Source organism: Oncorhynchus masou, chromosome 19, assembly GCF_036934945.1.
Source record: "Oncorhynchus masou masou isolate Uvic2021 chromosome 19, UVic_Omas_1.1, whole genome shotgun sequence".
Lineage (NCBI taxonomy): Eukaryota > Metazoa > Chordata > Actinopteri > Salmoniformes > Salmonidae > Oncorhynchus > Oncorhynchus masou.
In genome coordinates, this window is record NC_088230.1 from 6024100 (window position 1) to 6050577 (window position 26478).

General features: G+C 43.2%; 1 protein-coding gene across 1 annotated transcript in view; it reads left to right on the forward strand.

Moving 5' to 3' along the window:
- adgb (androglobin) overlaps positions 1 to 26478 on the forward strand; it is a 110370-nt gene that overhangs the window by 69062 nt on the left and 14830 nt on the right. The window contains exons 24-30 of the mRNA XM_064924830.1: positions 2990 to 3083; positions 5729 to 5860; positions 6021 to 6171; positions 6456 to 6640; positions 6861 to 7027; positions 21177 to 21343; positions 22532 to 22643. Coding sequence (XP_064780902.1) covers positions 2990 to 3083; positions 5729 to 5860; positions 6021 to 6171; positions 6456 to 6640; positions 6861 to 7027; positions 21177 to 21343; positions 22532 to 22643 — 1008 coding nt within the window. The remainder of the gene's footprint in view (positions 1 to 2989; positions 3084 to 5728; positions 5861 to 6020; positions 6172 to 6455; positions 6641 to 6860; positions 7028 to 21176; positions 21344 to 22531; positions 22644 to 26478) is intronic.

Here is a 26478-nt window from a genome sequence, read left to right on the forward strand (position 1 = left end):
CTGGGAGTGCCATCAGATGAAGATCATCAAAGGTAAGTGATTGATTTTAATGCTATTTCTGACCTTTGTGACACCTCTCCTTGGTTGGGAAATGGCTGTATGGTTTTCTGTGGCTAGGCGCTGACCTAACATAATCGCATGGTGTGTTTTCGCCGTAAAGCCTTTTTGAAATCAGACACTGTGGCTGGATTAACAAGAAGTTTATCTTTAAAATGGTGTTTAATACTTGTATGTTTGAGGAATTTTAATTATGAGATTTCTGTTGTGTGAATTTGGTGCCCTGCAATTTCACTGGCTGTTGGCGAGGTGGGACGCTAGCATCCCACATATATATCCCAGAGAGGTTTTAACCTGTTTAAAAGTCTTACTCACATCGGCCATGGAGAGCAAGATCACACAGTTGTCCGGGACAGCAGGGGCTCTCATGTCTGGCTCAGTGTTTGCCTCGGTCTGGGAGATTTTAGTCACTGGACAACTCACGGCTGGGTCTTCCTTTGTAATTTGTAATTGTCTGCAAACCCTACCGCATCAGAACCGGTGTAGTAAGATTCAATATTAGTCCTATATTGACATTTTCCATGTTTGATGGTTCGTCGGGGTCGTAAGCAGGCTTTCTTATAATCATCCATGTCCGTGTCCTGTTCATTCAAAGCGGTAATCTATTGCTTTTTGTTAGGGTACATATATACAATATACAACAATATTTCTGACTATATACAAACTGTACAGTATGGTCATTGTGGGGATGACTTCATCAAGTGCATTGATGAAACCCATGACTGATGTGGTAAACTTCTCAATGTTATCTGATGAATCCCTGAACATACTCTGCTCTATGCTAGCGAAGCAGCCTTGTAGCTTAGCGTCCGCTTCATCACACCACTTCCGTACTGAGCACGTCTCTGGTACGTCCTGTTTGAGTTTTTGCTTGTAAACAGGAAGCAGGAGGATGGAGTCATGATCTGATTTGCAGAAGGGAGGGCGAGGGAAGGCCTTAATTAAAAGTGGTTCAGAGCCTCTTGGTAAAAGTGGGATAAACAGAATTTCAGGAGTTAAAGTCCTAGAAACAGCCAATAGAAACACTTCCTCTGGGTGAGCGTTTTCTTGTTTGTTTATGGCCTTGTACAGCTCGTTGAGTGCCTGCTTGGTTCCATTCTCGTTTTGTGGTAGGATGTAGACAGCAATAATCATTACAGATAAAAACGTCTGCAATTTCCCATGAGATTTTCTAGTTCAGGAGCAAAAGCTTGAGACTTCCTTCACACTTGAAGCAGCGCGCCAGTTGTTGTTTACAAAGAGGCACACCTCCCCCTTTTGGTTTTACCTGAGTCCCCTTTCCGGTCATGACAAAGCATGGAGAAACCCTTGAGTATTATGTCCATATCGCCCGTCAGCCAAGTTTCAGAAAAGCATAGAATATTGCAGTTTTTCACGTCCCGTTGGTAGGAATCTCTCAAACAGAGCTCATCCATCTTGTTCTCAAGTGACTGGACATTGGCCAGTAAAATGGAGGGGAGTGCTGATTTGATTTTCTCTGCGTATTAGTCCAACAAATATTCCAGCACTCCTCCCTTGTCTTCGCTTGCACTGAAATTGAGGTTAAAGTTAGTAGCTGTCGATTTATAATTCAAATGGACTTGGCTGTGATAATGGTGTGAGCTTTCTATACAAACAAATTAAGGATAAACACGGAAAAAGTCACAAAATAGCAAAGTCGGGTTGGACTTTCTCCATCGGTGTCATCTTATTCTCTCTCTTTCCTCTCTCTTCTCTCTCTCCTCTCTCCTCTCTCGCTTTCTCTCTGCTAAGAGTTAGCCCTGTGCCCTATCTTTGGGACTCTGGGCTGAAATAGAGACTTATCGATGAGTCTGCCACTCTCACTAATACACCCTGACAGGTAAGGTGGTGGGGGGGACAGGACAACACACACATTCATGCACACACACATCGACCCACCCACCTGCACCCCCTCGAACATCAAAACAGCTCTGTTGTGACATGTTTACGAGTTGAGGGAGAGCAGCGAGGGGGAGAGAGAGGAGGATGGAGAGCTAGAGAGAGGGAAAGAGAAAGGGATAGAAGTAGGGAGGGTGTTTTTTAGGTGAGGGACATGAACAGACTCTATTTATTGCCAGGGCTTGAGGGTTACTCTGTCCTGTCCAGCCTGTCAGAACACAACACTAAGGCCTGGAGCAGAGACATGAGACATGAGATTCCAGTACTCGCCAAACTCCCCTCCTTGTTCCACTACACTCACAGACATGTCATTTAGGAAGACACACACAGATTCCATCACTGGTACACCACACTGGTTGTTCAAGAAACAAATTTGTTTCTACCGAGATACCATATTTATCATGACGACTATTCCAGTCTCTGTATTTCCAAGCCTTACATTTTAAAACCACTGCATGCCTCAAAGCACTTTAGGAACACATGACAAATAATGACATCAACAACTGATGTCTCAGGTTCAGTACAGGCCACTATGTCAGTGTTTTATCATTAACTACCTCGGATGCCCTGTCTGTCACAAACAGCCATCTCTCTACAAGACTACTTTTTCATCTCCCAAACCAGAGCCCAGCCCATAATGGCTCTTGATTTGGAGAAGATGAGAAACGCCTGTCGTTGACTTTCTCACGCACACGTGCAAGCTTGCACGGCGGCGCACACACACCTCAGTAGCATAGCCAGGGAGATACAGAATGAAGAATTACATATTTTATGAATTGATCCAGTACATGGCTTGTGTAACAGGGTTGGAGATGAGTGTCACAGTGAATTTGATGTTTGAATGTGTTTTTTTCTCTTTCGTCACAAAAAAAATGCATCTGGCACTCTCCCTCCTCTTTTTACCTTCCATTAAGTCAAGTATTATAGCAATGTGTTCATGTCTTTGGCTTCAAGGTGAATGTCTCATCTTTTATGTATGTCTGCTGCTTCTTAACTGAGCGTGGTGTGTGTGTGTGTTATATGTATTATCTAGGCACAAAGGAGAATCTCAGTGCCTCAAAGACACTTCAGGAGATGTGGGCTAGTGTGGAATCGGATGCAGAGAAACACGCAGTGTCTTTATTGAGGTAAATTATTAATCAGCTAGCTCAACATCGCACACATTCACAGCTGAGCACACAACACTAAAACCCAATCTCACGCAGCACACGCAAACATGACACTTCTAATTTAGCCAACACACTGCATACTTTTGTTTTCTTCCCAACACTGTAAAGGGGATACTGTGAATTTCACAGTAGCTTACAGGTAGCTTGGTGGCAATATGCTTTTCATATTTCAGTACACCTTCTGTGATATAAATATGGTATCGAAGCAGGTACTGCGTAATGACATACAGTACAATACCGTAAAATGTACTGTATTATACTGTAATAAAGTATGCTGCCGTAATTGGAATGAATTAATGGGTGAATCCATTAAATTAATTGAGGGGAGAGGTTTGTATTTCAAAATATTTACTATAATTACAAGCGATTGGTTCGAACAGGTTGGCTGATAGGTAAAGTGTTTACACATTACAGTATATTAGTGAATAATTTCTGTTTTATGTCACTTGCACTTCTAGAGGCCTTGACAAAGGCATCCAAACTGGCAGCAACTACAGGTCAAAACAGACACAGTCTCAATGCAGAATTTCAAATTGCTCCAAACATCACTTTTCTAAGTGTTTTTGTTGTTCCTACTGCTCTATATCATTCCATTTCTCCAATTTCTAATTTATAGTGTTAGTGCAATGATTGCAAGTACCCATAGACTTGCAAGTCATTAGCGTTACCCATAGACTTGCAGACATTAGCGTTACTCATAGACTTGCAGTCCTTAGCGTTACTCATAGACTTGCAGTCATTAGCGTTACTCATAGACTTGCAGTCATTAGCGTTTTTTCATAGACTTGCAGTCATTAGCGTTAGTCATAGACATGGTCATTGCACTAAAGCTGGTTAGCATTTGCTCTAGCGCTAGTTAGCAACTTCCTTCAAACTACATGCAGAGACGTAAAAATGGTATCCACGAGTTCATCTGACTCTGGGGATGTAGATAAATTGTCAAAATCTCGAAGTATCCCATTAAGGTATGGATTAAGGTTTGGGATAAGTTGAAAACATTATGTTTAGGCACTCATTCCAAATGGTGAAGGTAAGCATTAAGGTTTGGGATAAGGTTAAAACTCCCACCCACAAAAGTGTCAACATGCAACCTTCTGATCCCTTACTCATGCTTACATGATGGTAATGTTGCCCCTAGTGGCCGGGTTCGGAAGCATTTTTCGAAGTCTTCAACGTCAATCTTGAACGATCTGTCTGCCAAATGGACATGGGGCACTATATCCAGATAGATAAATTGGTGCAGCATTCTCACTCACGAGTGCAACAATAAAGCCTTCTTACAAGACACGCCTCAATATGTTAATTAGCCAGAAACAGCAATACCATACACCCACTAGTGGTCACGGTACTGTATTCTGTTGCGTGTAATTAAAGTAACATTCGAAATGCAGAAATTCTTTCCCCACTCATAACATTTTCCCACAGTGCACCATAATTTACGGTATGCTGCAGTAAACGTTTCAGAGTATTTTACCGTTCATTACACCCAAAATGATTGTATAATTTACCATTTTCCATTACAGTGCATCGTTGGGTACGTACAGCAATATGGCTTGGCACACTGTTATGACACCGTGCCAGCTAGGTGCATTGAGGCAATTCATTTAGTTCCATGTGTGTCCGTGCGTGTGTGCCGCATGCCTCTGTTTGTGTGTAAGTCAGATCTCACTGATCAATGGAAGCCCCCAGTACAGAGTCAGAGCTGTGAAGTGTTTTCACTCTCCTTAGCCTTGTAACCCAAAGAGAAGCTCCCCATGTTATACTGCTCTTAAATAAAATGACCAAGGTGGCGTGGTGTGATGAAGAAATATTACAATGATAATACATAATTGTAACTGTATTCTTCTCGAGAGCTCATAAGAGACAGATTTTGCACATGACCTGTTTCACACATTGATCATGCCTGTTCGTTCAGTATCATATCTGAGAGAATTCTGGCCAAATGTATCTGCCTCATATTCTGTTTAACCCCTCATTCTCTGTTTGTTTGACCCTCTCTCTGTGATCACCCCCCCCCCCAAGTCTGTTGAGCCCAGGGACAGGCTCCAGATAGGGAATGAACAGTCTGAAGGCACTGGGTCACCCTGGTACAAATCAAGAAAAATCCCCCATTTCTAACACCAAACACAGACAAACCCTGTCTTTCCCTGTCTTTGTCAACTCTAGACTCAACTCTAGACTCCCCCCCCTCACTTTTTAGATCACACTGAATAAGATAACATGGACATCGGGGACCTGATCCTAGATCAGCATTCCTACTCTGAGACGCTTCGTACATCGGGCCCCTGATCTGCCCTACCAAGCAAAAAGGCAGTAACTGCTCATTTGGTTGAAAATGAGTTAATGTCATTTTTGATACATGAAATACATGCTTAATCATGTGGACAAGTATCCTGCCTCTATTGTATTGTGTTCAGGAGAAAATGGGGGTCATGTCAAAAGTAACTGCATAAAGTTACTATGAAACCAAGGTAAATAAAAGCCATTTTTCTCAGTTCCACGCTAAGAACAGTTTCTGTTTATGCAGTATTGGAGTGGACCTAGCCCCCATATGCAGCACCTCTTTCCCTGATAGTCATGGTTGTTGTGTCTTTATTGTCCAGGTACATCTTCAGTAACGATGAGAGGACAGCTGAACTGTACCCCTGTCAGGAGGATGAGTGGACCAGAATCACGTTCACCGACTACTCTGTCCCTCTGCCTGAACTGGCCAACTCCTGGCAACTGGTCTTCAGGTAGAAGACACACACACATACTCACACAACACACGGATAAAGCACCGACTCATGTTATATATGAATGTAAAATGTTTCGCTAACACCCCCAATGATCCTCCGTTGTTAGTGTTTTTTTTATGTGGTAGTAAAACGTCATTGTGAGTGCTGTGTGTTCCAGAGAGGTGTTCTTGGTGCCTAAAGAAATGCTGCTCGTGGCTAAGGTCTACTCCCCAGTCTCCTGTCTGCTCCACGTCATAGACAACAGCACGGGAGAGGAGCTACCCAGAGTCTTCCAGAGAGTAGAGCCCCACGTCTACCAACACAACCAGGTACATTCAACACTACTGTACATTCAACCTCTCACAAACACAAACTGTATGTTATACTGTACGTAGAAACGCATATGTATGCGTATATAAAAAAAAACAAATCGTGTTTTTGTGCTTTACAGTGTAGGAATGTGGCACTATGAGTGCGTTATTGTGTGAGTGCGGCACTATGATAGTGCTGTATATGTGTGTGGGTGTACCATGTACTTTTGTGTGTGGGTGTGCCCTGTACTTTTGTGTGTGTGAGAAACTAAACCTCGTGCCTCATACCCAACTCCTTGTAGCGTGGATACACCTTTGTGGCGGAGGCCCACACCCCTGACACACCCCTTGTGGGGGCCAAGTGGAGGATGCGTCTGATTGGCTCATGTGATCTTCCTGACCTGGCACGAGAGGCTCCACTCAACAACTTCTCTGTGAAGGAATTCAGGGATTACTACATTCCCAATGACAGGAACGTCATCTGCAGGTAGCATAACGGAATAATGACAGAGTAAAACATACGTACTTAGGTTGGAAGGTGCCTAATTTAATTGTAATCAGTCATATGATTCACCGTGAATTCATAATTGCCTGTTGTCTATGTTTTGTGCTAATCACATATTGATTGAGGGCATAGTTTTTCCTGGTCAGATCACATTGTCAGGAAAACCTTCTGGCCCTACCAATAACTCCTTATATTACGACAGGTATTCTGTGAAGGTGACCGCGGACCACGCCGGTACGGTCCAGTTCCAGACGTCCAAACCGGATGTTCACATCCGTCTCTCCGTTCTGGACCATGAGGAAGTGGTGGCTAGTAACACTGGGAAAGGCCACGTGGTCATCCCGGTATACCACTTCCATCCAAGCAATTGTGAGTAACATTGTTTTAAGGTCAGATGGAAGACAAAAAGTGCTTCTTAAGAGGAGTCATTGTATTTTCATATATTTCCTGTGTCACTTGCAATCATGATTGACAGGGTAGATATTAGCTCAGTATGTTGTAGAACATGTCAAGCTATTCATTCTGTTCACAAAGTACTGTATTTAAATGACTGTGTCTGTAACAGTCATTTACTGTACATATGTTTTTTTTTCTATAAATAATCGGGCCACTGTGTGACATTAGATAAACATTTAAATATGGTTTGAAACTAAAATATGCAGTTCCACATGGTTAGAAATACATGTTCATATATGCAAATTGGCCCATAACTCCACCTATACAACATCATAGGCGAATGATATTGGCGCCGGAGGGGATGGCTGCGGTTTTCCGGGTTCCTAACCATCTGTGCTATTTTGTTAGTTTTTTCACGTTGTTTGCAACTTAGTTTTTAGCTTTTTAGCTTGTAAGGTTATAAGCAAACAAGAAAATTATTATCTAGAAACGGAGCTCCTAGTGGTCGGGGACTTTAATGCAGGCAAACTTAAATTCGTTGGACCTCATTTCTACCAGCATGTCACATGTGCAACCAGAGGGAAAAAAAACTAGACCACCTTTACTCCACATACAGAGGAAGCATACAAAGCTCTCCCTCGCCCTCTATTTGACAAATCTGACCATAATTATATCCTTCTGATTCCTGCTTACAAGCAAAAAACTAAAGCAGGAAGTACCAGTGACTCGTTCAATACGTAATTGATATTTACTTAAAAATTCTAAAAAACCAAATGATACTCCAATCAAATGATGGTAAATCAGCTTTATTAGTACTTACGTGGATTGTACTAAAATCTGTGCTTTATTGAAGGGACACATTTATATTGGAAGTTTTACAGAATATGCAAATTAACTGTACTTTTGCTAAAATACCAGGCTGTTTTGGTCATTTTTATTTCAGAAAACATTATTTATATGTCTTATGATGTTTTGATAAGAATTAAGGTGATATTGGGCTATTATTGTTGCTTTTCCAATAGTTTCTTCTTGGGGTCAAAATGACCTCAGTTGGTGATCCATGTATGTAAAATATGTTGATAGGATGAGGGTTAAAGTATTCAAATGTGTTTTGTATTTGGTCCCATATTCCTTGCACACAAATGACAACATCAAGCTTGTAATTCTACAAACTTTTTGGAGACATTTACAGCTTGTGTTTATTGTATTTCGGCAGGGTAGCCCAGTGGTTAGAGTGTTGGACTAGTAACCGAAAGGTTGCAAGTTCAAATCCCTGAGCTGACAAGGTACAAATCTGTTGTTCTGCCCCTGAACAGGCAGTTAACCCACTGTTCCAAGGCCGTCATTGAAAATAAGAATTTGTTCTTAACTGACTTGCCTAGTTAAATAAAAAAAAATAATGTTTTGTCAATAAGAAGTGAATTGTGAATGATGTATTGTGGAGTCACTTGGAGTCACTTTATTGTAATTAGGAATAGAAATGTCAGAACATTTCTACATGATACTACCATGATTATGGATAATCATGAATGAATCGTGAATAATGATGGGTGAGAAAGTTACAGAGCGACAAAGATCAAAATGCTTATCTCCCCCGTTATTGGTAATGGTAAGAGGTTAGCATGCTTTGTTGTAGCCTCTAACATTCAGAAACATCTCATATTCTCACTTAGAAAGTAATTTCCTCCAGTCATCAACCCAAAACACAACCAAAACAAATGCATCTAACGAGTTTGTAGAGTCACAAGCTTGATGTAGTCATTGGGGGTGGCAGGTAGCCTAGTGGTTAGAGCGTTGGGCCAGTTTTTTTATTTATTTTATTTTTATTTCACCTTTATTTAACCAGGTAGGCAAGTTGAGAACAAGTTCTCATTTACAATTGCGACCTGGCCAGGATAAAGCAAAGCAGTTCGACACATACAACGACACAGAGTTACACATGGAGTAAAACAAACATACAGTCAATAATACAGTATAAACAAGTCTATATACGATGTGAGCAAATGAGGTGAAATAAGGGAGGGAAAGGAAAAAAAGGCCATGGTGGCAAAGTAAATACAATATAGTAAGTAAAACACTGGAATGGTAGATTTGAAATGGAAGAATGTGTAAAGTAGAAATAAAAATAATGGGGTGCAAAGGAGCAAAATAAATAAATTAATTAAATACAGTAGGGAAAGAGGTAGTTGTTTGGGCTAAAATATAGGTGGGCTATGTACAGGTGCAGTAATCTGTGAGCTGCTCTGACAGTTGGTGCTTAAAGCTAGTGAGGGAGATAAGTGTTTCCAGTTTCAGTGCTTTTTGTAGTTCGTTCCAGTCATTGGCAGCAGAGAACTGGAAGGAGAGGCGGCCAAAGAAATAATTGGTTTTGGGGGTGACTAGAGAGATATACCTGCTGGAGCGTGTACTACAGGTGGGAGATGCTATGGTGACCAGCGAGCTGAGATAAAGGGGGACTTTACCTAGCAGGGTCTTGTAGATGACATGGAGCCAGTGGGTTTGGCGACGAGTATGAAGCGAGGGCCAGCCAACGAGAGCGTACAGGTCGCAATGGTGGGTAGTATATGGGGCTTTGGTGACAAAACGGATTGCACTGTGATAGACTGCATCCAATTTGTTGAGTAGGGTATTGGAGGCTATTTTGTAAATGACATCGCCAAAGTCGAGGATTGGTAGGATGGTCAGTTTTACAAGGGTATGTTTGGCAGCATGAGTGAAGGATGCTTTGTTGCGAAATACGAAGCCAATTCTAGATTTAACTTTGGATTGGAGATATTTGATATGGGTCTGGAAGGAGAGTTTACAGTCTAACCAGACACCTAAGTATTTGTAGTTGTCCACGTATTCTAAGTCAGAGCCGTCCAGAGTAGTGATGTTGGACAGGCGGGCAGGTGCGGGTAGCGATCTGTTGAAGAGCATGCATTTAGTTTTACTTGTATTTAAGAGCAATTGGAGGCCACGGAAGGAGAGTTGTATGGCATTGAAGCTTGCCTGGAGAGTTGTTAACACAGTGTCCAAAGAAGGGCCAGAAGTATACAGAATGGTGTCGTCTGCGTAGAGGTGGATCAGAGACTCACCAGCAGCAAGAGCGACCTCATTGATGTATACAGAGAAGAGAGTCGGTCCAAGAATTTAACCCTGTGGCACCCCCATAGAGACTGCCAGAGGTCCGGACAGCAGACCCCTCCGATTTGACACACTGAACTCTATCAGAGAAGTAGTTGGTGAACCAGGCGAGGCAATCATTTGAGAAACCAAGGCTGTCGAGTCTGCCGATGAGGATGTGGTGATTGACAGAGTCGAAAGCCTTGGCCAGATCAATGAACACGGCTGCACAGTAATGTTTCTTATCGATGGCGGTTAAGATATCGTTTAGGACCTTGAGGGTGGCTGAGGTGCACCCATGACCAGCTCAGAAACCAGATTGCATAGCAGAGAAGGTATGGTGAGATTCGAAATGGTCGGTAATCTGACCTTAGAAAGGCATGGTAGGATAGATATAGGTCTGTAGCAGTTTGGGTCAAGAGTGTCCCCCCCTTTGAAGAGGGGGATGACCGCAGCTGCTTTCCAATCTTTGGGAATCTCAGATGACACGAACGAGAGGTTGAACAGGCTAGTAATTGGGGTGGCAACAATTTCGACAGATAATTTTAGAAAGAAAGGGTCCAGATTGTCTAGCCCGGCTGATTTGTAGGGGTCCAGATTTTGCAGCTCTTTCAGAACATCAGCTGAACGGATTTGGGAGAAGGAGACATGGGGAAGGCTTGGGCGAGTTGCTGTGGGGGGTGCAGTGCTGTTGACTGGGGTAGGAGTAGCCAGGTGGAAAGCATGGCCAGCCGTAGAAAAATGCTTATTGAAATTCTCAATTATGGTGGATTTATCAGTGGTGACAGTGTTTCCTATCTTCAGTGTAGTGGGCAGCTGGGAGGAGGTGTTCTAATTCTCCATGGACTTTACAGTGTCCCAGAACTTTTTTGAGGTAGTGTTGCAGGAAGCAAATTTCTGCTTGAAAAAGCTAGCCTTGGCTTTTCTAACTGCCTGTGTATAATGGTTTCTAGCTTCCCTGAATCAAATCAAATTTATTTATATAGCCCTTCGTACATCAGCTGATATCTCAAAGTGCTGTACAGAAACCCAGCCTAAAACCCCAAACAGCAAGCAATGCAGGTGTAGAAGCACGGTGGTTAGGAAAAACTCCCTAGAAAGGCCATAACCTAGGAAGATACCTAGAGAGGAACCAGGCTATGTGGGGTGGCCAGTCCTCTTCTGGCTGTGCCGGGTAGAGATTATAACAGAACATGGCCAAGATGTTCATAAATGACCAGCATGGTCGAATAATAATAAGGCAGAACAGTTGAAACTGGAGCTGCAGCACGGCCAGGTGGACTGGGGACAGCAAGGAGTCATCATGTCAGGTAGTCCTGGGGCATGGTCCTAGGGCTCAGGTCCTCCGAGAGAGAGAAAGAGAGAGAGAAGGAGAGAATTAGAGAACGCACACTTAGATTCACACAGGACACCGAATTGGACAGGAGAAGTACTCCAAATATAACAAACTGACCCCAGCCCCCCGACACATAAACTACTGCAGCATAAATACTGGAGGCTGACACAGGAGGGGTCAGGAGACACTGTGGCCCCATCCGAGGACACCCCCGGACAGGGCCAAACAGGAAGGATATAACCCCACCCACTTTGCCAAAGCACAGCCCCCACACCACTAGAGGGATATCTTCAACCACCAACTTACCATCCTGAGACAAAGCTGAGTATAGCCCACAAAGATCTCCACCATGGCACAACCCAAGGGGGGGGCGCCATACCAGACAGGATGACCACATCAGTGAATCAACCCACTCGGGTGACGCACCCCTTCCAGGGACGGCATGAGAGAGCCCCAGTAAGCCAGTGACTCAGCCCCTGTAATAGGGTTAGAGGCAGAGAATCCCAGTGGAAAGAGGGGAACCGGCCAGGCAGAGACGGCAAGGGCGGTTCGTTGCTCCAGAGCCTTTCCGTTCACCTTCCCACTCCTGGGCCAGACTACACTCAATCATATGACCCACTGAAGAGATGAGTCTTCAGTAAAGACTTAAAGGTTGAGCCCGAGTTTGCGTCTCTGACATGGGTAGGCAGACCGTTCCATAAAAATTGAGCTCTATAGCAGAAAGCCCTGCCTCCAGCTGTTTGCTTAGAAATTCTAGGGACAATTAGGAGGCCTGCATCTTGTGACCGTAGCGTACGTGTAGGTATGTACGGCAGGACCAAATCAGAGAGATAGGTAGGAGCAAGTCCATGTAATGCTTTGTAGGTTAGCAGTAAAACCTTGAAATCAGCCCTTGCTTTGACAGGAAGCCAGTGTAGGGAGGCTAGCACTGGAGTAATATGATCAAATTTTTTGGTTCTAGTCAGGATTCTAGCAGCCGTATTTAGCACTAACTGAAGTTTATTTAGTGCTTTATCCGGGTAGCCGGAAAGTAGAGCATTGCAGTAGTCTAACCTAGAAGTGAATTAATTGTCAGATTCAACAGAAGATCTCTTTGTTTCTTGGGACCTAGAACAAGCATCTCTGTTTTGTCCGAGTTTAAAAGTAGAAAGTTTGCAGCCATCCACTTCCTTATGTCTGAAACACATGCTTCTAGCAAGGGCAATTTTGGGGCTTCACCATGTTTCATTGAAATGTACAGCTGTGTGTCATCCGCATAGCACTGAAAGTTAACATTATGTTTTCAAATAACATCCCCAAGAGGTAAAATATATAGTGAAAACAATAGTGGTCCTAAAACGGAACCTTTTCTAAAAATGTTGAGAGCAGCTGCATATCACAGGGGCTGTTCGATGCTAATGCAGAACGCCATAGGATGTTTTTGTGTTGGTTAAGGGCAGTCAGGTCTGGGGAGATCCAAGGGCTATATCTATTCCTGGTTCTAAATTTCTTGAATGGGGCATGTTTATTTAAGATGGTTAGGAAGGCATTTAAAAAAAATATCCAGGCATCCTCTACTGAACGGATGAGATCAATATCCTTCCAGGATACCCCGGCCAGGTCGATTAGAAAGGCCTGCTCGCTGAAGTGTTTCAGGGAGCGTTTTACAGTGAAGAGTGGAGGTCGTTTGACCGCTGAACCATTACGGATGCAGGCAATGAGGCAGTGATTGCTGAGATCTTGGTTGAAGACAGCAGAGGTGTATTTAGTGGGCAAGTTGGTTAGGATGATATCTATGAGGGTGCCCGTGTTTAAGGCTTTGGGGAGGTACCTGGTAGGTTCATTGATAATTTGTGTGAGATTGAGGGCATCAAGTTTAGATTGTAGGATGGCTGGGGTGTTAAGCAGGTTCCAGTTTAGGTCGCCTAGCAGCACAAGCTCTGAAGATAGATGGGGGGCCATCAGTTCACATATGGTGTCCAGAGCACAGCTGGGGGCAGAGGGTGGTCTATAGCAGACTGCAACGGTGAGAGACTTATTTTTAGAGAGGTGGATTTTTAAAAGTAGAAGTTCAAATTGTTTGGGTACAGACCTGGATAGTAGGACAGAACTCTGCAGGCTATCTTTGCAGTAGATTGCAACACCGCCCCCTTTGGCAGTTCTATCTTGTCTGAAAAGGTTGTAGTTTGAAATTAAAATTTCAGAATTTTTGGTAGTCTTCCTAAGCCAGGATTCAGACACAGCTAGGACATCCGGGTTGGCAGAGTGTGCTAAAGCAGTGAATAGAACAAACTTAGGGAGGAGGCTTCTAATGTTAACATGCATGAAACCAAGGCTATTACGGTTACAGAAGTCGTCAAAAGAGAGCGCCTGGGGAATAGGAGTGGAGCTGCTGAATCCAGGCACTGTAGGGCCTGGATTCACCTCTACATCGCCAGAGGAACAGAGGAGGAGTAGAATAAGGGAGCTAACAGTAACCGAAAGGCTGGTAAAAACCTGTCGTTCTGCCCCTGAACAAGGAAGTTAACACACTGTTCCCCAGTAGGCTGTCATTGTAAATACGAATTTGTTCTTAACTGAGTTGCCTAGTTAAATAAAGGTTGAATAAAAAATGTGTGCTGGGAATATAGGACCAACTACTTTTAATTTGACTACTTTGGTACACTATAAGTGAAATTTCTCCAAATACTTTGGACATCTTATGATATCTTCAAATAGTAAATCAGATATTAATGGAAATAACCTCAAATAAAAAGTGACATTCTGCACTGCCACTGCAAATGAAACAATTGATCTTGAATCACAAATGCTGGAGTATAGACCCACATTTAACATTTTAGCATCACTGTCCAAATACATACGTAGGGGAGGGTAAGGTATTCTGTTTATGTGAATGTATGATACTACCCATTTGTTGTCAGTGTAATGGTGACTGTGCATTTTCTGCTCAGATTCTGCAGTGCCAGCCTTTCTCTCTCTCGGCCACACTGCGAACATCGCAGCGGTATCACTTCATGGTGATGTCTGTCTGTTTGTCAGTCTTTAAAAATGCCCTGGCTCTCTCGGGATATACGGTCTTTGTCCATACAGCCAGCAGGGTTCTCAGTATATCGCGCAGACAGGAATAACCCCTCCGGGAAGAAGAAAGGCAGGGGTGTATCTTTCATGATTAACCACTCATGGTGTGATTGTGTTAACATACAGAAACTCAAGTCATTTTGTTCACCTGACCTAGAATACCTCACAATCAAGTGACGACCGTATTTCCTCCCAAGAGAATTCTCTTCGGATATAGTCACAGCCGTGGATTTTCACTCTCAAGCCCTCAAAGAACTTCACTGGACTTCAAGCAAACTGGAAAACCACATATCCTGGGGCTGCATTTATTGTAGCTGGGGATTTTAACAAAGTAAATTTGAGGAAAATGCTTCCGAAGTTTTTACCAACACATTGAATATAGCACTCGCTCCGAGAAAACATCGGACCACTGTTACCCAGCTTTTCATAATGTCTACAAAGCCCTCCTCCGCCCTCCCTTCAGTAAATCTGATCACGACTCCTTTTTGCTCCTCCCTTCCAAAAGACAGAAACTCAAACAGAAACTATCCATGGACTATTCAACACTGGTCTGTCCTACTGGAATCCACGCTTCAAGATTGTTTTGATCACGCGGACTGGGATATGTTCCGGGTAGCCTCTAAGAATAACATTGACAAATACATGGATATGGGGACTGAGTTTATCAGGAAGTTTATAGGAGATGGTGTACCCACTGTGACTATTAAAACCTACCCTAACTAGAAACCGTGGATAAATGGCAGCATTCGCACAAAACTGAACGCGCAAACCATGGCAAGGTGACTGGGAATATGGCTGAATACAAACAGTGTAGTTATTCCCTCCGTAAGGCAATCAAAACAGGCAAAACGTCAGTATATAGACAACGTGAAGTCGTAATTCAAACGCTCAGGCATGAGATGTACAGTACCAGTTAAAAGTTTCGACACATCTACTCATTCAAGTGTTTTTCTTTTTTTTTTACTATTTTCTACATTGTAGAATAATGGTGAAGACATCAAAACTATAAAATAACACATCATGTAGTAACCGAAAAAGTGTATATTTTAGATTCTTCAAAGTAGCCACCCTTTGCCTCTGAGAGCTTTTCACACTTTTGGCATTTTCTCAACCAGCTTCACCTGGAATGCTTTTCCAACAATCTTGAAGGAGTTCCCACATATGCTGAGCACTTGTTGGTTGCTTTTCCTTCACTCTGCGGTCCAACTCATCCCTCATCTCATTTGGGTTGAGTTCGAGTGATTGTGGAGGCCAGGTCATCTGATGCAGCACTCCATCACTCTCCTTCTTGGTCAAATAGCCCTTTCACAGCCTGGAGGTGTGTTGGATCATTGTCCTGTTGAAAAACAAATGATAGTCCCACTAAGCGCAAACCAGATGGGATGGCGTATCGCTGCAGAATTCTGTGGTAGCCATGCTGGTTAAGTATGCCTTGAATTCTAAGTAAATCACTGACAGTGTCACCAGGAAAGTACCCACACACCATCACACCTCTTCCTACATTCTTTATAGTGGGAACCACTGAGAGATCATCCGTTCACCAACTCTGCGTCTCACAAAGACACAGCGGTTGTAACCAAAAATCTCAAATTTGGACTCATCAGACCAAAGCACAGATTTCCACCGTCTAATGTCCATTGTCTGTGTTTTTTGGCCCAAGCAAGTCCTTTCTTCTTTTTGGTCTCCTTTAGTTGTGGTTTATTTGCAGCAATTTAACCATGAAGGCCCGATTCACGCAGTCTCCTCTAAACAGTTGACGTTGAGATGTGTTTGTTACTTGAACTCTGTAAAGCATTCATTTGGGCTGCAATTTCTGAGGCAGAAACTTGTCCTCTACAGCAGAGTTTACTCTGGGACTTCCTTTCATCATAGAGCTTGATGGTTTTTGCGACTGAACTTGAATAAACTTTCTTGGACTGTAATTTCTCTTTGCTTATTTGAGCTGTTCTTGACATAATATGGACTTGGTCTTTTACCAAATAGGGACATCTTCTGTATACCCACCCCTACCTTGTCACAACACAACTGATTGGCTCAAACGCATTAAATAAATAAATTCCACAAATTAACAGGGTACACCTGTTAATTGAAGGGCATACCAGGTGACTACCCCATGAAGCTGGTTGAGAGAATGCCAAGAGTGTGCAAAGCTGTCATCAAGGCAGAGGGTGGCTACTTTGAATAATCTCAATTATAAAATACAGTGGCAAGAAAAAGTATGTGAACCCTTTGGAATTACCTATCAAATTTGATCTGATCTTCATCTAAGTCACAACAATAGACACACATAGTGTGCTTAAACTAATAACACACAAATTATTGTATTTTTGTAGTCTATATTGAATACGTCATTTAAACATTCACAGTGGAGGTTGGAAAAAGAATGTGCACCCCAAGGCTAATGACCTCTCCGAAAGCTCATTGGAGTCAGGAGTCCTATTAGTTAGGAGTCCAATCAGTGAGATGAGATTGGAGATGTTGGTTGGAGCTGCCTTGCCCTATAAAAAAACTCACAAAATTTGAGTTTGCTATTCGCAAGAAGCATTGCCTGAAACCCGGAACAAAAGAGATCTCAGAAGACCTACAATTAAGAAGTGTTGACTTGCGTAAAGCTGTAAAGGGTTACAAAAGTATTTCTAAAAGCCTTGGTGTTCAAACGTCCATGGTAAAACAAATTGTCTATAAATTGAGAAAGTACTCTCAATATGAGTGGCCGTTCTGCAAAGATGACTGCAAGACCACATCGCAGAATGCTCAATGAGGTTAAGACGAATCCTAGAGTGACAGCTAAAGACTTACAGAAATCTCTGGAACAGGCTAACATCTCTGTTGACGAGACTACGATAGGCAAAACACTAAACAAGAATGGTCTTCATGGGAGGACACCACGGAAGAAGCCACTGCTGTCCCCAAAAAATTGCTGGTTTGCAAAAGTGCACCTGGATGTTCCACAGCGCTACAGGAAAAATATTCTGTGGACAGATGAAACTACAGTTGAGTAGTTTGGATGGCGCACACAACACTACGTGTGGAGGAAAAAAAGGTACAGCACACCAACATCAAAACCTCATCCCAACTGTAAAGTATGGTGGAGGGAGCATCATGGTTTGGGGCTGCTTTGCTGCCTCGGGGCCTGGAAGGCTTGCTATCATCGACGGAAAAATGAATTCCCAAGTTTACAAGACATTTTGCAGTAGATTGTTAGGCTCTCTGTCTGCCAAGTGAAGCTCAACAGGACAACGACCCAAACCACAGAAATAAATCAACAACAGACTGGCTTCAACAGAAGAAAATACGCCTTCTGGAGTGGCCCAGTCAGAGTTCTGACCTCAAGTCGATTGAGATGCTGTGGCATGACCTGAAGCAGTCACCAGTCATCTCAAGAATATTGCTGCACTTGAACAGTTTTGTAAAGAGGAATGGTCCAAAATTCCTCCTAACCGTTGTGCAGGTCTGAATCGCAACTACAGAAAATGCTTGGTTGAGGTTATTGCTGCCAAAGGAAAGTCAGTTATTAAATCCAAGGGTTCCCATACTTTCCCACATTGCACTGTGAATGTTTACAGTGTGTTCAATAAAGACATGAAAACGTGTAATTGTTTGTGTGTTATTAGTTTAAGCAGACTGTTTGTCTATTGTTGTGACCGAGATGAATATCAGATAACATTTTATGATAGATTTATTCAGAAGTCCAGGTATTTCCAAAGGGCTCACATACTTTTTCTTGCCACTGTATATTTTGATTTGTTCAACACTTTTTCGGTTACTACATTTTTCTGTGTTACTGTGTGTTATTTCATAGTTTTATTGTCTTCACTATTGTTCTACAATGTAGAAAATAGCACATATAAAGAAAAACCCTGGAATGAGTAGGTGTGTCCAAACTTTTGACTGGTACTGTATGTGGCAGGGTTTACAGACGATCACAAACTACAAATGGAAAACTTGCCACTTCGCACAGCTAAACACCTTTTTCGCCCAACACAGTACCACCGACGTGGCCTGCTACCAAGGACTGTGGGCTCTCCTTCTCCATGGCCGACGTGAGTAAGACATTTAAGCGTGTTAACCCTCGCAATGCTGCCGGCCCAGACGGAATCCCTAGCTGCGTCCTCAGAGCATGCGCAGACCAGCTGGCTGGAGTGTTTACGGACGTATTCAATCTCTCCCTATCCCAGTCTACTGTCCCCATTTGCTTCAAGATGTCCACCATTGTTCTTGTCCCCAAGAAGGCAAAGATAACTGAACTAAAATGACTATCGACCCGTAGCACTCACTTCTGTCATCATAAAGTGATTTGAGAGGCTAGTTAAGGATCATATCACCTCTACCTTACCGGCCACCCTAGACCCACTTCAGGTTACATACAGCCCTAACAGGTTCACAGAAGATGCAATCGCCATCGCACTGCACACTGCCCTATCCCATCTGGACAGGAGATTAAATACCTATTTAAGAATGCTGTCCATTGACTATAGCTCAGCATTCAACACCATAGCTCAACATTAAGCTCGGTGCCCTGGGTCTGAACACTGCCCTGTGCGACTGGGTCATGGACTTCCTGCCAGGCCGCGCCCAGGTGGTGAATGTAGAAAACAACATCTACACTTTGCTGATCCTTAACACCGGGCCCTCACAAGTGTGTGTGCTCAGCCCCCTCCTGTATTCCCTGTTCACCCATGACTGCGTGGCCATGCACACTTCCATTTCAATCATCAAGTTTGCAGACGACACAACAATAGTAAAACTGATTACCAACAATAACGAGACAGCCTACAGAGAGGAGGTGAGGGCCCTTGGAGTGTGGTTACCAGGAAAATAACCTTTCACTAAATGTCGACGAAACAAATGAGCTGATCGTGGACTTCAGGAAACAGCAGAGGGAGCACTCCCCTGTCCACATCAACGGGACCGCAGTGGAGCAGGTGGAAAGCTTCAAGTTCTTCTGCGTACACATCACTAACGTTCTGAAATGGTCCACCCACACAAACAGTGTGGTGAAGAAGGTGCAACAGTGCTTCTTCAACCTCAGGAATCTGAAGAAATTTGGCTTGGCACCTAAATCCCTCACAAACTTTTACAGATGCACAATTGAGAGCATCCTGTCGGGCTGTATCACCGCCTGGTATGGCAACTGCACCGGCCGCAACCACAGCGCTCTCCCGAGGGTGGTGCGGTCTGCCCAACGCATCATCGGGGGCAAACTACCTGCCCTCCAGGACACCTACAGCACCTGATGTCATATGAAGGCCAAAAAGATCATCAAGGACAACAACCACCCGAGCCACTGTCTGTTCACCCCACTATCATCTTGAAGGCAATAATAATGTTTACATATTTTTGCTTTAATCATCTCATTTATATACTGTATTCTATTCTACTGTATTTTAGTCAATGCCACTCCGACATTGCTCATCCTAATATTTATATATTTCTTAATTCCATTCTTTAACTTTTAGGTTGTGTGTATTGTTATGAATTGTTAGATATTACTGCACTGTTGGAGCTAGAAACACAAGCATTTCGCTACACCCGCAATAATATCTGTTGATTTGAATCAATGAATTGTCTATCAGCCAGGCCTGCAGCCAACCTGTCAATCACAATCAGATCCAATCCGGAAGGCTCAACATTAATCAACAATGCTGTTTTCTGATACTTAAACTTTACTGATGGCAGAGTAAACAACAATTGAGGGTGAATGTTCCCTGTAGGGTTGGGCAAGGGGATGAGAGTCTCTCAGAGTTGCGTAATTTGTATTTAGTGAGTTGGTCAGGGTACAAATGATAGAAAAGTGAAACTGAGGACTGAATATTCAATCTAACCTGCATATAACATTTTAGTATGTACACTGTAAAGGGGTTGCTGTGAATTTGGCAGTAACAGGCATGCTCAGTGGAAAGTACAATTATGTACTGTGTTATGACAAACAGTACAATGGCGTAAAATAATCGGAATGAATGAATGAATGAATGGAGGTGTTTTGTATTTTACTGTAATTACAAGGGATTGGTACAAGCAGTTTTGATGCTAGGTATAGTGTTTACACATTACAGCATGAACATTTGGTGTTTTATATGACTTGCACTTCTAGAGGCCTTAACAAAGGCATCCAAACTGGCGGTGACTACGGGGCAAAACGCTCAACCATTTAACGTTTAAGACTGGCAGCTACTCCAATCTGTCCCCTTTACATGTTAAATTGTAATTAAAATTCTTACAGCAACCTCACTCATGTGTATAACTAATATAGCCTATTATAAGGCACGCATCCTCGTATTTTAATGAGCCAGAAACAACAATATCATGCACCTCCGAATGGTCAAAAGGTTTTTGGTGCTCCAAAGATACGGCACAGTACTGTTTTCATTAGGGTGGTATTACAGTACCATTTGAAATGCAGCAATTCTTTCCCTGCCCATGACATTTTCCCACAATGCACCATAATTTACAGTATACTGCAGTAAACCATTTTAGAGTACAATTTTTACTCTTAATAATACCCTAAATTACCATATAAATGACAGTTTTCCGTTAGTGTATAATACTGTGGAAGAACCAGGTCGACTCCCCTCAATGGTAGATGTGTCAATGAAAATCAATATTGTGTTTTGCGTGTCACAGCCGCCTCCTGCGGACCCCCCCAGGCGGATGGAAAGCAGAGTCAGGAAGAGGCCAGAGTGATAGGCTCTACCCAGGGAGGAGGGGGCCAGGAAGGCATGGCCATGGAGACTCCCGACCAGACCCAGAACCAGCCTCACGCCCAGACCCAGCCGCCCATGGAGACTATGGTATCACCGCTGACAGCTCACCTTTCAACCATCGCCCACATGAAAGATTCTGCTCTAACACACACAGACCCACACTCTGGACTAGGGGAAGTAGGAAGCAAAGGGTTGGATGTGGAGTGAAGATACAAAATAATTGGGGAGTTGTTTTGTTATCGTATGCTCTCTTATGTCTCTACCTATCAGGCAGGCTCTGATTTTGACATGATTTATGAGTCGCTACTGAGTTTGCCGCCAGACCTCACACAGACGGTATCGGAAAGTTTGGTTCACACACACTCTCGGCTACTGTTTATCTGAGTCACTTTGTACCCTTCAATGGACTTCGCTGTCTTTGGGTGAAACCTCTCTTCAGAGGCAAATTATTGAGCATTCTCTCAGCTCTGTTACATCAAACAGCAAAAACAACCCTGTAGCATCAATATTAATGAGCTACTAGCGAACCTCTTTTTCAAAAATGATTATTTAACCTTTTTTTAACTAGGCAAGTCAGTTAAGAACAAATTCTTATTTACAATGACGGCCTACTCCGGCCAAACCCGGACAACGCTGGGCCAATTGTGCACCGCCCTATGGGACTGCCAATTATGTCGGGTTGTGATACAGCCTGGAATTGAACCAGGGTCTGTAATGACGCCCCTAGCACTGAGATGCAGTGCCTCAGACCGGTGCGCCACTCGAGAGCCCAACCTCTGATCAGATGGAGTGATGTTCAGGTACGACAGATCAGAATGAAGAGGTATTGATCAGGATTATAGTGGCTTGGAGCCAAAGTCAATGATCAAGATGCTGGTGGCCCCTACACTAACATATTGATGCTCACTTGCAAACTGCTTTTACACCACTCTAAACAGCATACTGTTAGAACTATGTTATACATGTATCTAAATCATCACAAAGGTAAAAAACGAACTAAATGTGATATTTACTGCATCTCTATCTCTGTGACTCAGTACATACTGTATCACTGACAGTGGCTTTAGGTGCTGCTGATGTTTATCTGTGGCGGTTGTGTTATGATGTTTTTCTCTTTCTCTCTCGTCTCAGACCGAAATGCTATAACTGCTATAGCTAGAATTGTTGACTGTGTTCCCTGAATTTGAAGGTTGTGTGCATGGTGCAGGGCAGGTAGAGGTGTACTTCTTTGTGTGTGTTGTTGTTGTGGATGACTGTCGTCTCTCGTTCTCTCAGGGCCATAAATACATAGTGGTGGCGGAGGTGTTGCATAAGAGCTGGGCTCTCGACAACTCTCAGATGGCCTTCGTCCATACGCTCAGGGACCTGGAGAGGAACGAGATGAAAGGTACTCACACCAGCCACTCATAGATGCACAATCCCCTTCAGCAGGCCCCATAGAGAACACACCAAAAAATCACAAATGCAACAATACCCACAATCCTACCACAGAGAGAGCCCAGCAGCCAATGAGAGGCTCGGAAGAATAATATTCTCTTCTGCACAGACATTAAGCAAGGCCATCCAAGTCCCACCGACAAGTTTGTTTGTAATCTGCGGGAGTGAATGACATGAAGGGGGATATGACCTGTACTGAGTTCTTGAATTTTGTCCCAGACCAAAAAAAAAGAGTTTGAATCTTTTCTTCTGGCTCGGACAGTTTGTCGACTCTGGTCACCTCACTTCACCCCATCTGTGGTCAGGTACACTACTCTGCTGTCTGAAGCAATAGGCTAATATCCCAATGAGATATTGGGGTTATTTTTGGTCAGGTTTCAACTTTACTTTAAAATATACTGACTATTTGGGTTGGAATCATATTATTCATTCACATTGCAATTCAGATAATGCCCCCAATATGCACGAGGATAGTAATTACATTTCCATATTACATATTGCATTTCAGAAGCCCCCAATGTTTTCCTCTGAATTCTGATTGGATGTCGCATCCCTGTGTTTGTTTTCCGAGCGTATTATTTTGCATGTTGCATCTGAAATGTGCCAGATATGCAGCAGACAGGCAGGTCTGTCTGTTCTCCCTGTGACTAGCCATGGGGCTTTAATCAAATCCCTAATGAAAGGCAGATGAATATAGCTGTGATTATTATTATTTAATCCTGCTGGTCATCTATGAACATTTGAACATCTTTGCCATGTTCTGTTATAATCACCACATGGCACAGTCAGAAGAGGACTGGCCACCCTCATAGCCTGGTTCCTCTCTAGGTTTCTTCCTAGGTTATGGCCTTTCTAGGGAGTTTTTCCTAGGGAGGTGAGACGAGGTGAGTGCAGTCAGATTTGCATGATTGCCTGAAGATAATTGTTTCCCTAATAATATTAGAATTCCTTTTGCAATCTGGAAAGTAACTCCTGTACCCATTCAGTTTGCACAGCAGAAAATCAGGTTCTCTATGTATGCATGTGCGTGTATGTCAGTGTCCATTGAGGCAGTCTTGAATTCTCATGCCTACCGGTATGTGTCTATTGATTCTAAAGGAAAAGAGAGTCCTATTTGTCTATTAGATCTGACATAATGTTTTAAAGTGCTGGTCGTTAGTGTAAGAAACATGACTGGGTTACTGAGTTTTCCGTGTGAGCGTGTGTACAGGGGTGTGTGTGTGTGTGAGTGTGCCACCCCCCCCTTAGTTTTCCAATAAGCCAGTGAAACTGGGTCATGAAGTCAAATGAAGTTGGCTTCTTGCCCCCTGGTACCCTGGGAAATATCTTGGCAGCAGGAAAGTGAATTAATTTTGCCCAGTTTAACTCTGTGTCTCAGCGGTGAGGGAACAGCTCATGGTTACATCATGCTCTCTTTGTAGCTGCTACTGGCCGTTGAAGCCCCTCAGCCAACACCTCAATACACTTAGAATGATAGCAGGTTCTTCATTGACCTGGTCCTGGTTAAATGACTAGGATTGAAACATGACTGCTTGTTTCCTTAAAGGAGGGCAAAGTGTATTTTCTCTTTAGGATACAGGTTGGACATAAGTGTACATGCCGAGGACAAATCAATCTTCCACATGGTATATACAGTGCATTCAGAAAGTGTTCAGACCCCCCTTTTCCACATTTAGTTACATTACAGCCTTATAATGTTTTCCTCATCAATCTACACACAATAACCCATAATGACAATGCAAAAATCCGTTTTTTAGAATGTTTTGCATTATTTACACGAAGTATTCAGACCCTTTGCACTGAGACTCAAAATTGAGCTCGAGTGCATCCTGTTTTCATTGATCATCCTTGAGATGTTTCTACAACTTGTTTAGAGTCCACCTGTGGTAAATTCAATTGGTTGGACATGATTTGGGAAGGCACATATTGGTCTATATAAGGTCCTACAGTTGACAGTGCATGTCAGAGCTAAAACCAAGCAACTGAAGAAAGAGCTCCAAGACTGGATTGTGTCGAGGCACAGATCTGGGGAAGGGTACCAAAAAAGTAATGCAGAGTTGAAGGTCCCCAAGAATACAGTGGCCTCCATCATTCTTAAATGGAAGAAGTTTGAAACCACCAAGACTCTTCCTAGAGCTGGCTGCCTGGCCAAACTGAGCAATCGGGGGAGAAGGGCCTTAGTCAGGGAGGTGACCAAGGACCCGATGGTAACTCTGACAGAACTCCAGAGTTTCTCTGTGGAGATGGGAGAACTTTCCAGACGGACAACCATTTCTGCAGCACTCCACCTATCAAGCGTTTATGGTAGAGTTGCCAGACGGTAGCCACTCCTCAGTAAAAGGCACATGACAGCCCGCTTGGAGTTTGCCAAAGGCACCTAAAGGACTCTCAGACCATGAGAAACGTGGTCTGATGAAACCAAGATTCTCTTTAGCCTGAATGCCAAGTGTGATGTCTGGATGGAATACCTATAGTGAAGCACGGTGGTGGCAGCATCATGCTGTGGTCATGTTTTTCAGCGGCACGGACTGGGAGACTAGTGAGGATCGAGGGAAAGATGAACAGAGCAAAGTACAGAGAGGTTCTTGATGAAACCCTGCTCCAAGAGCGCTCAGGACCTCAGACTGGGGTGAAATGTTCACCTTCCAACAGGATAACGACCCTAAGCACACAGCCAAGACAACGCAGGAGTGGCTTCAGGACAAGTCTCTGAATGTCCTTGAGTGGCCCAGCCAGAGCCCAGACTTGAACCCAATCGAACATCTCTGGAAAGACCTGAAAATGGCTTTGCAGTGACGCACCCCATCCAACCTGACAGAGCTTGAGAGGATCTGCAGAGAAGAATGGGAGAAACTCCTCAAATACAGTTGTGCCAACTTGTATTTTTATTTAATTTTTTATTTAACCTTAATATAACTAGGAAAGTTGGTTAAGAACAAATTATTTTTTACAATGACGGTAGCGTCATACCCAAGAAAACTAACGGCTGTAATCGCTGCCAAAGGTGCTTCAACAAGGTACTGAATATTAATGTTTTACACGTGTTATACATTTCTAAAACATTTTTTTCCCCTTTGTCATTATGGGGTATTATGGTTAGGTTGATAAGGGGGGGGGCAATTTAATCCATGTTAAAATAAGGCTGTAGAGTAACAAAATGTTGAACAAGTCAAGGGTTCTGAAGACTTTCCGAATGCACTGTAGTACAGGGCGATTTCCAAGCTAGGCCTGTGGCGCAGCACTGCTAGCCATTGCCATGGTTTCACTTCCTTGATATTATTGTCTGTGATATGGACAAAACAGAGGGACTTCTATTAAATGTGAAAACGGAGGGGGGAGGGTGGAGGTTTACTGAATAGGGATGTTATTGGTAGTGTTGAGTAGGGATCACAATGACTGGGTGTGGTGAGCATCATGCTCTGTAGTTATCAACCCCTTCAGTACATGTGACAGGTTGTCAATTAAAATGAGGGATTATCAATCATTTCTATTGGAAAAGGGGGACTTGGAGAATAGCAGCAGTAGCGTTGCATTGATTTGCAGTAGTACTAGCCAACACTGTGCAACAGTGCCATCTAGCACGCACACTGTCTCCAACACACACTGACGTTGTGGTTGTACACTTAATCTTTACTCAATAGAGTGTGAACGGACTAATGGGAATGACTAAATTGGTCATAATACTTTTGGATTAAAAACACAATTTTGCATAATTTTATTGGCTGGATAATTGCTTTTCATTTAATGCCCTCTCAAGCAGAATTGGAAATGCACGTTGGTTGTTT